Source organism: Medicago sativa, chromosome 4 (genome assembly GCF_051527215.1).
Source record: "Medicago sativa cultivar Bolivia chromosome 4, Bolivia_mono, whole genome shotgun sequence".
NCBI classification, from domain to species: domain Eukaryota; kingdom Viridiplantae; phylum Streptophyta; class Magnoliopsida; order Fabales; family Fabaceae; genus Medicago; species Medicago sativa.
In genome coordinates, this window is record NC_140752.1 from 76,685,208 (window position 1) to 76,696,456 (window position 11,249).

General features: G+C 33.7%; 1 protein-coding gene across 1 annotated transcript; it reads right to left on the bottom strand.

Moving 5' to 3' along the window:
• Positions 1–2,131: 2,131 nt before the first annotated feature.
• On the bottom strand, positions 2,132–2,972 carry LOC146932051 (uncharacterized). The gene has a single exon (XM_085703658.1). It carries the CDS (start codon positions 2,706–2,708, stop codon positions 2,220–2,222), a length of 489 nt encoding a protein of 162 aa, XP_085559784.1. The 5' UTR covers positions 2,709–2,972; the 3' UTR covers positions 2,132–2,219.
• Between the last annotated feature and the right edge of the window lie 8,277 nt (positions 2,973–11,249).

Consider the following 11,249-nt stretch of genomic DNA (forward strand, 5'->3'; position numbering starts at 1 on the left):
GAAGTGGTAACATCTGGATTAAAGGTGTATCCAGTTGGTTTTAAGCTAGTAAGGCCAGCCACATCTAAAAGGGTAGGAGTGAGCATTCCACATTTCAAGTGAAGGCTGTTGTTCGATGGGTTCCAAAAATGTAAAGCAGCAAATATCAATTCATTATGGTATTTTGGACCATATCGAGATATTTGGATGAGATCAAAAATCCCTTTCTCCTTCCAGAACTGTCCCTTTTGTTTTTGAACTTTGTCTAACCAAGCAATATATTCTGGATAAGTTTTTGGTTCAGTCCTAATTTTGGATTTTACAAAACTTAGGTCAAAAGGACCTTTTGTGAAAATTAAAGGAGGTTGAGTTTCAATGCATGGGAAAAGAGAATTAATCTCTGGAGTTTCAGGTTCTAGAGAAATAGGACCTAAAAATGCATGTGGAGTATCAGTACAAGGGATGATTACCTGGGTTTTCCAGATAGCTTTTTCAGCTTCATTGATCTCTGGTTCGTTCATAAAAGCAGGAGCAGCACTGGCGATTTCTTTAGTAAAATCAATGGGTTCTTCGCGATTCACATGAGAAGTTCCTGCTGCATTCGTCATTGTTTAAGTATTTTTGTGAGAATTTGATGAATAGTTCGTGTGTAAAGATAGGAGTTGCAGAAAATTTAAAGTTTTTTCTTCGAGAGAACTTTTGGCGGAGAAGAGGAACAGTGAAAGTGAAAATGAAATGGTGAAAAGTGAAAAGAGTAAAGGTGAGTTTGCTTTTATATGGACTTTTGATCATGACACATGTCAAGATCTTATTTTGACAGTTTTACCATTAAAGTGTTGTCTTTTCCAATGTTAGAGAACGTGGCCCACTAACTAAGATTGTGGGGTCAGTATTTAAAGGAAATTTGAATTAGTTTTGAATTAAATACTGACATCATTCATTTCGATGGAGAATGTTAGTTTTTTTTCAAAAACGTCTTTTTCTTCTTCGATGAAATCGAAAATGGCGTTTCTGGGGGGCAATTTGTTAGCCAATATATTTTACTAGCTGTAATAAATGTGGTCAAAGTATAGTTGACCTAGATTTAAAGAAGATTCGAACAAGAGTGTTGTGTTGAAAGCAAATATGGGTTCGAAGATGGTAGAAGACTTCGATAAGGCAGTTTTCGAAGGTGGTTATCAGCAGTTATTCTTTAAGTCAGTTTTTATTTTAAGTTTGTTTTCAAATAAGTAAAACTGTCGACTTGTGGCAGTTGTAGTTTGAATTTCAAAGAAGTGTAGTTATTTCTAGACTTAGTATAAATAGTAGTTTTTCATAGGAAAAACAGGTCACAATTCCGTCATACAAACTTACACTCAAAGTATCCGTATGGAAGCGAGAAACGAGTCACAAGTTGCAATGTATGAATCTGTGTACCAACCTTTGTTTAATCAATGCAATTTACCCTTTGTTCTTTAAGTGTTCTTGCACTTTACTTTATTAAGTTCGATTGAGTTCAAGTGGATTGAATTCGATTGTTTTTATCATATTTCTTATATTTTTGACATCAAAAACGCAGAATTTCTAACAACAAGAACAAACACAATATGTCCTAAGATTTACTGGTTGATCTTGCAAGTTACCATTTGTAAACCAGCGGTTGTTTACGAAAATCCAACGTAAACAACATGTAGATAGAATTAAAAACTTAAAACAAAAAGCTGGATTTACTTTGAAAATCTTTAAACTAAAGCATCATACTTTTCATTGTTACTTTTCTCGACAAAGGAAAAGGTTTGTTGAATCATGTTAGTAATTGTTAAGAACTAAGAACAAACCAAGATGGCAGAAAGAGAAGAAAATTATATAGGACGAAAATAGGAAAGACATTGAAGGGCTTACGGTGCAATACACAACCATCCAAAGCAGATGATGCAATTCAACTTTCCTAATAATCTATTAGCATTAATCCAAAGAAAAAGCTCAAACCCAACAATTGAATATATTTAATTACTTTACTTTATGAATATTCTTATATATACAAACGATCAAAATTTTAGAGCTCTTCGTATTTAATATATTATAATCAAAGTTTTATGATAACCCATATGCTCTGTTTCATCTCCTCTGCTTTTGCATCCTCCAAAGAAAACATTAACAAGACAACACAATATTGAATAAATTACTATTAAAATTGATTAACAAGTACTAATTCTTGTGTTCAATAACAGTTTCACTACATGAAGATTCTCAAATAGTTGTTATACAAAACCAAGAACAAGAAATAATGATAGCAGAATAGTAGTGGCAATCATCCCTATCAATTTCTTCTCCACAGTGATTGATGATGTTGAGGAATCATCAGGTTTGTTAGGAGGCAATCTGTAGTAGTATGGATAGTAAGGTAGAATAGGATCAGGTGGTGGTGGAGCACCATAAACACCACCACCGTTGTTGTTGTTATTATTGTTGCCGTCGTCGCCGCCACCGTTGCCGTAAGGTGGTGTAGGATTATAAGGGTAATTGTTATTACCAGAAGGTGGTGGATATGGTAATCCAGATTGTGGTGGTGCTGGTGGAGCTGTTGAAACAGAAGGAGTTGGATTAGTAGGAGTGACGGTTCCACTTCCTGTGGGTGGTGGGTAACATGGATAGGGACAAGGGGTGTCGGATTTTGTTGTGGTTGGAAAATAGAGGAGTGTTATTGAGAGGAAGAAGAGAGTGGAAGTGGTTGAGTTCAAGATAGACATGTTTGGATGGAATGAAAAAGATGGTAAAATGATTAAGGGAAATGAAGAAGGAAAAGGAACAAGTGGTTGTGTGTAGTGATGTGAATATGTGAAGGTGAGGAAACAAAGTGAGTGAGTTGGAAATTGGAAGAGATGTGTGGGTGGTCTTATTAGATGGCTACATGTGTTTTGTCACATTTTGAAGAATTGAGAGAGTGAAAATGAAATTAAAATAAAGTTTTAGTTACTTTTTGAGTAATGATGTGGAAGAAGGAGTCAAATTAGGGCTTGGAGCAATTTCTAAGTAACTTCTAACTTTTAAGTGAGAGTGTTTAGATGAAATTAGGGAAAAGGAGGAGTTGGTGAAGAAGCTTGGGGGACAATAGAGGGGTTCATTTTGGAGCTTTTGAATATTAAAACTACGATAACAATTTATTTTTTATTGTAGTGTTGGTAAAGAATAATAATGATTGCACATGAGATGCCTACAATAGCAAGGAAGTGTATCTTGATATGAGTTTAATTATTAAGCACTTTTATACTATCATCTAATGAGATGGAGATGATGATCTATAATTTGACTATGCAGCCCTAATTCTTAACCATCTTTAGAAAATTACTATAAAAAAAATTTATTAGACGTCAGTGTAAAACTAGTTTATACTTACAGGGCATATCTTCTTCCCTTTAATAAATCATGATGGAGTAAACTACAATCAAATTCACATCTCAAGTGGTTATAAGCAGCAATGTTATTTCTAGCATATTGAAAATGAATTTAATTAAGTGGACAACTAGCTTTAACTTATATTTGATTTTTTGGAAAGGAACTTATATTTGATGTTAAATAGAAATATATATGTGTGTATATAAAAGAAGAAGAAAAACTTATTGCTTAATTAGCTGTCCTTTTTAAGGTATAAATAGCATGTGGTGAGTTTTGTTTTCTTATATCAAATATTTTAGACAGTCTCCTCTTAAAGGTGGACACGATTTCTTGTAATCAAAACCTTTTATGCACTAGACAAAGTTAAGGGTGGAACATCGCAAAGATAGTCCATTATAAACTCATCACAAAGCACTTTTTTTTTTTTTTTTCCTATTCTCAAAGCATAGTTTTATTATTATTTTAGAATCCGTCAATGTTTTGAATAGTTAAGTTTATTTTTTTTCTCAATGTAATGTATGTTCTTATATAAAAATTTTAAAGATAGTTCTTTCTACGAATCAAATTACAATTGTAACATTGAGGGTAATCGAACACTATTGAATAGCGTTTTATTCCTCTTGGCCTATCTGGACGTCCCGGAATGACCTTATTTTTTCTGGTGGCACCCGTCGAGAGGAGCCTGTGGTGGACCGTGCGAAACTCTTAGCTTGGAAGTGGTTCCTGGCTAAGTGCCCTGCTAGTTCCCGTTCTTTTTATGAGTGGGAGGTGCAGCTCGTCCTTTGTTGGCAGCGGTTGGGTGTTGTGGTGGTTGTGCTCCTGGGGTTGTGGGGGGGTTGGGTAGGGGTCCGTTTGCCTCTATCCTTCCGGCCTGGCTTCATGGGTTTCTCCTTGCGTTCTTTTTCCTTGCAGGGTTTGGTGTGTGTGTTGTGTCCTTTTGCGGGGTTGCAGCTTGGGTGTTTCTGTCCTTTTGCTTGTCGTTTTTCTTGTTTTTGGTGGTGCCCCCGGACTGTTTCTCCTACCTCGTTTGTGAGGCTTGGAGTTCCCCCTAGGGGTGTTTTGGTGTGGCGTCTTCGGGCGGCCTTTTGGTGTATTTGTACAGCTTATCGTTTTTTTATCTATATATATATATATATATATATATTTTTGCCATTAAAAAAAAAAGAATATGCCAAGAAATTTGCTCGGATTCTAAATGGGTGATTTGGACGTACCCACTCAACAGTGATTAGGGAAAGGGTTTCCTTAATTTCATTATAATCGAGAGCCATTATGTCAATACCATAAATATTTATACTACTTCCGAACTTGTCATGGTAGATATATACTTGGTTTTCAAGCCGTTGTATAAACGTAGTTTAATTGACAGAGACGTTATGACATGTAGGAGGAGTGAGAGTTCTATCACCAAATTCTCATTTATTCATCTCAAGGGACATTGATAAACCAAATCAAAGAAGAGCATGTGAACAAGTTTCCAATTGAAGCTAGTTTCCAATTTGCTGACCTCAGAATTAAGTGTAACTCCGGCAAAGTCCATTCCATACACATGAAGTCAAGAAGAAATCAAAGAACAGCTGGAGAAACATAAGAAGGAATATGGACACGTAGCCCAAAACTGCGCAGTGTGACTTTGATTACTGGCTGCTATAATAAAAGAAACTTTAATGATTTAAATGAATTATTGAAGAAATATTTTTAAAAATAATAACTATTTTAAAAATGTCATTAGAAGAACGACCTCTATTTCTTTACTTAAAGCTCTCCTTGAAGTCGTTTTTAGTCTCTTCAATTATCCGATTTGCCTCATTACTTATTGTTTCCGCAAAGCAAATTATTGTGCGAATTTCTTAGTTAATGAGGGTCATAATGGCCTCTTTTGTTGTTTCTTTTAGTTTTGTTAGCTTTTTACTTGACATTATTTTAAAGAATATGATTTAAATGGTAATTCGTTTGCCCGTTTAGTGTGTTAATTCACTAAAAAAAAAAAATTAAGTTTTTGTCTTTCAAAATTTATAAAGATCTCTCTTTCGATTACTTCACATATCAATAACATAAAAAATTTAAATTTTTTTTTTTTGTAAAATCTATAAATTTATTTTAATTGATAAAATGAAAAAAGATTTCGATTCAAACTGGACTAATGCATAATATTTTCATGTTCAATCATAACAAATGAATTACATCTAAATAGTAGTCTTGCTTAGCTTGTTCTGTGTTGGAAAAGGTCATGTAGTTGGTTTCTCACTTGAATTTCTCGTTTCTAATTTCTAATAATGACACTTATTTTGACGTGAGGTAGTGGTTATATCTACTATACATGATTCCAAATCAATTGAACACTTCAAACGATTCTATTAAGAGCAGTTATTATTTTGTTTTCTTCTTTGAGTATATGCCCTTTGCCCAGACTGCCCAAGATGCCCATCCGATTAAGCACCTGTAATTAGATAAAAGCTAGCTTAATTGGAACCACAAAAGGATCCACTTACTATATGTTTACCTCTTAAGATATTTTAGTAGCACATTAGTTACTGTATGGGTGTTGTGTCATTTGATGAAATGCTGGTCTGGTGGGATTTTCTATACTATTTGTTTGTTTAAGACATTTTTGTGAGTTCTTTTTTTATTTTCTTTTTGCTAATTAGTGTTCTTTTGGTTAAACTTTACTTTGAATTCAATTTATTTTGTTATCATTACATCAGTAATAGAAAAATTACACTTAGATTATATTACATGTAATTTTATGTCATACATCAGTTGGTAGAGCCAATGCATAAGAATATATGTAAGGTTCGGGGTTCAAACTCCGGCCACCACAAAAAAAAAAAACTTTTTTTGGTACAGTTAATCATTTTTATAAGGGAAATGCTAACTTGTGTCTTTGGGGCATAAGTTAAGAAACCAAACATAGAAGTTTTTTCTTGAAAATTGTGCATTTAATGTCTTGAAAATTTCAAAAGTTATGTTTTCAATACAAAACTTATTGTTTATTTCTATTTTAAGCTCCTTAACTTGTGTCTTATGTGCCCTAAGGGAACAAGTTAACATGACCCTTTTTATAATAGTTGTTTCCTCCATAAAAGCAAATTTTTAAGAAAAATAAATGAATAAGTTAAAATAGATAAAATAAAATAAATCCCTACTATTTATTTTTTTTGAAAACTCGGTATCCGATCCAAGGACCGACTAATCCGAGGTGATCAATCTCACTGCCCACTTGTGGGGATCCCATTTAAAGCCAGAGCAAAGCTCTTATATGGACTTGTCCACCTGAAAACTCGGTATCCGATCCAATGACCGACTAATCCGAGGTGATCAATCTCACTGCCCACTTGTGGGGATCCCATTTAAAGCCAGAGCAAAGCTCTTATATGGACTTGTCCACCGAAATTGGCACTAGAGGGAATCGAACTTGAGACCTTGAGAGAAGCAAACTCCAAGATCCCAAGTCAACCACTAGGCCAATCCTAAATGGGTAATCAATCACTACTATTTTTAATTATGACTTATTTTGGAAGAAGCCAGAAGACATGTATAACAAAAATAATCAAAAAGCCATCTCGCATCATTACTAGGTGGAATAACATGAACAAACAGACAATACATTTCCATCAAGAAAAATGCTAGGGTCACACCCACTAACACTCTCTTTTAACACACCCAACCATAACTAGCCATGTCATCCACTTTTCAGTTGATTTTACTTGGTAACTGGATTCATCTTTACCATTTATTTTATTTTATTTTTGTAATTAAATCAGATTTTAATTGTTCATCTTCTCTGCATAACCTCTCACAAACCCAGTCTCGTCAGTTTTGTTGCTTTGACCAATTGAAAAGCAGAAAATTGTCTATCAATTATCCTCCCAAATTTAACCCAACCTATGATGGTATGCTTATGCAGCAATAACACAAACATGATATATTAGCTTAAAAAAAGATCCAATTTCAATTTTCTTGTCGATCCTCCTCCCAATTTTGTTCTTCTTATGTTGTTTAATTTGCTTGCTATATTGAATGTTTATATAGATTTTCAATTACGACACTCCCGAAACAAAACCCAATGAAAACATTTTCTTTTAGATTTGAATAAAACAAAAGGCGGGATGGTTAACATAAGGAGACAAAGACGAGGTCAGAAGAAAACAGAAGGAGATGGGTTAGATGGAAAGGGAAGGAGAAAAAGCCATGTAGATTTTTCTTCCATGGACTCTGTTATTTACTCAAAGCCAGCGTTTGACAACGAAGAGCTTGCAGCCAGATTATTAAAAAAAAATATCAAAAAAATATTTTGCAACTTGTACTTCCTGTTACCGGTAAACAACTTAAAAAGGTGTGTTAGTGGGTGTGACCCTAGTATTTCTCTTCCACCAAACATGAAAATCGAAAAATGAAGTAGGTCCGTAAACCTAAAGCCACCACCAAGAATGAAGTTGCACCTATCGATCAAGTGAGCGGTAGATAACTCTTTGTTTTGAAAACTATGCATGCTACACTCATTTCAAATGATCCAGACAGTTGCAAACTAAATTATACGAAAACAATGTCGAATATCCTTCCTGAAAATATAGGCATCGCCAAACTGAGTAGTATGCATGCCAATGTCAAAGGGTTGCACGCTAGATATTCTAACCAATGCAAAATGAAGGCCTAAACACTCTCAAAAAAGTCACTCCAAAAATAAATGATTAGATGACACCTCCTTCCCACACCCGCCAAGTATAATTGTGAACTTAAATGAAGAGCTCCATGACGAACCAAATTAACCTTTGTTGGAAATCTTTTATTCAACAATCTCCACATGTTGCAATAAGTTAGTCATCTTTGTCAATTGATTGACTAACTCCGTTTTTAATATCTATATGGCTAATAAAATACACACATGGGTAATTAATTTAAAACACATGCCACATAATACTCTAAATTATTAAACCAAAAAAAAAAGAAAAGGAAAAATGTAATACTGTATAAAACAAAAATTGAAATTGAGGGAAACACAAAATAATGGTTTTCTCATTCTTCCCCAATTCGAATTTCCCAACTAGGGCTCCCAATTCGAGCTCTCAATCATTGGCGGCTAACAACTCTTTTAACTGTGGAACAAGATCGGAGGTCGATGAACAATTGCAACGGAATGACATGAACCAAACGTGACCGGAGGTCGATGAACAATTGCAACGCCTGCTTGCAGGTGCAAAGAGTTATGTGTTCTTTAAGCTAAATATGGGCCTAAATTTTGCTGATGCACGAACTTTAAGCTACTTGTTAAATTATTCATTCAAGTTCTTTATTTTTTTCTAATTGAAATTCTTCTTTAACTATAAATGTTTTACGTAATTGTAATACAGGGAAGTCTTGATGCTATTTGTAGCTACTTTATTTGGTTTGACAAGGAAGAAGTTCATGGTAAGGATGAGAAAGTGGCAAAATTGGAGGATTTTATTTGACTATTGAAGAAATGAAATTGAGGGGTAACCTTGGCGCAACTGGTAAAGTTGTTGTCATAGGTCACGGGTTCAAGTCATGGAAACAGCCTTTTGTGTAAAACAGGATAAGGCATAAAACAGGGTAAGGTTGCGTACAATATACCAAATGGTGGGACTCTTTCCCGGACCCTGCATATGCGGGAGCTCTAGTGCACCGGGTTGCCCTTTATTGAAGAAATTAAATTAAATTGTTGCTTGATGAAAAGAACTTTAAGATCAAAGAAGGTGATTTAAATTGTTGCTTGATGAAAAGAACTTTAAGATCAAATAAGGTGATTTAAAACTAAATAAAAAAAGACATCAACATTGCAATTGACGGAATTCGACAAAATCATTGACAATTTGATGAACAATTTGATGAACATCAAAGAAGGTGATTTAAATTGTTGCTTGATGAAAGGAACTTTAAGATCAAAGAAGGTGATTTAAAACTAAATAAAAAAAGACATCAACATTGCAATTGACGGAATTCAACAAAAACATTGACAATTTGATGAACATTGAAGTAAACTTTGATGATGATGATGATGATGATGATGATAACTGATAAGAGTTTTGGTTTATTGTGAATATTTTGAGCACTTAAATACAATCTTTATGGTTAAGAAGGAACTATCACCTTGGATGAGGTCCAATCGAACCTCATGACTGTGGATTTTTACTCTCATTGTTATTTAGTTATGATTGAGGTTTTGCTAGACATAGGGTTGTTAAATTTGCACTAGGTTAAATATTAGAGTAGTGCTATTTTCAGCGAGAGGTTTCATCCCGAATTACTCACGGATATTAAGCCAACCAATTAAATCTCAGTATTGGCCAGAAATCACAGCAGGTTGTGGGTTAAATTTTTTAAAATTTTAAAAAGGGAAATTCTGATTATAGCGAAAAACTAATCCCGAAAAGATCAGGATGCTTTATTTGTTTATGCCCTGGTCCACCTCTTTACTATAATACCACCCATGTATTTCATTAAGATGAACATCTAATGGTTTGAAATCATTCGCTATGAGTTCGGGGTGTTTTTTCTCGGGACATATAGAAACTCTCTTTTAAAACTCATGATGTTTGTCGTGAATTGGTTTCTCGTGATGTCAAGCATTAGTGCATTACCCTAAATATTATTGAATAAACCGCTTAGTTGTTATTATTGTCTTCCGAAACATAACCGATGGGTCCCCACTTATGGATGGTTGGTGTAACTGAGGTTAATGCTTATAAGACTTTCAAGCCGGTGACAACTGACATTTCACATACATGAATTGAAACCAGACATCAAGATCAAACAGATCATTCTTAACGTTCACTACTACTCCTTTTCATTCCCTAACATATGATCGCTCGCGATCATAAGATTGTACACTCACACACAATCACACATGTCTTGTCTAATTGTAACACTTTGGCTAGGCTCTTCTGTTTGCTATAATAATGTTTCTATTACTATCCATAATTTACAATGTGTACAATAAGGCAAGGCAACGCCTAATGAGCAATGCTATTTATCAAGAAAGATTTTATCAAGAAATTGTCCCGAAATTAATATTAGCCAATAAAATCTCAGCCTGGCCGGAAATCATGGGGTGGTGGGTGTTATATATATTTTTTTTATGAAACTTTAATAAATAAGATTAAAATCTAAGGGTGATTATTCTGCCATGTCATTCTTGAATTCATCAAGAAAATCCATTCTTGATATCTAGCATTTTCCACGCCTAATGTGAATATAATTATTCACGAATAAGGCGTGGTCCCTTTGAAAATGAACAAATTTAGAATTGACACGGCATCATAAAGCAGGTTATGGGTGAAAACAGTTCAACATTATTCATTTTTGAAGTGTTGAAAGTATATTGCAATTACAGCTATTAACACCGACTTTTGTTTTTCTTGTTTTGATTCACCAACAGTTGATTATTAGGTGATGAGTCAAAAACAAGGTACTCCAATATCATTTCAATGTTTGAAAGATACTCCAATTTTAATTCACATTGTAAAAGCTACGTAAACATGTGCAATTGGCTTACCTTTAAAAAAAAAAACATGTGTAATATAATAAGTTATTTATTCATTCTTTTGAACACAAAAAAAAAATATTTATTCATTCATTCTTCAAAAAATAGAAGTTATTCATTCATTAGCAATAATCTCAAGAAAAAAAATATATCATTATTTGAGTTAAAAAAATAGGGGTCCATGAAAAGTTCATTTTTAAAAGCAAATTTCTACCTTTTCAATTATTAAAATCTATCTATATAAATTATTAACACTTCAGTTCACCAATCCATAAATTCACCCATTTAATTTGTTTTTACACATTTGGAGAAATTAGGTGGAAATTTATTATTTTTGCACATAGAAAAATAAAACAGAGTTCTCCTAAAACATATACATTTAAAAACAAAAAAA

Coding starts and splice junctions, on each gene's coding strand:
- LOC146932051 (XM_085703658.1), bottom strand. CDS start 2,708: ATGTCTATCTTGAACTCAACCACTTCCACTCTCTTCTTCCTCTCAATA.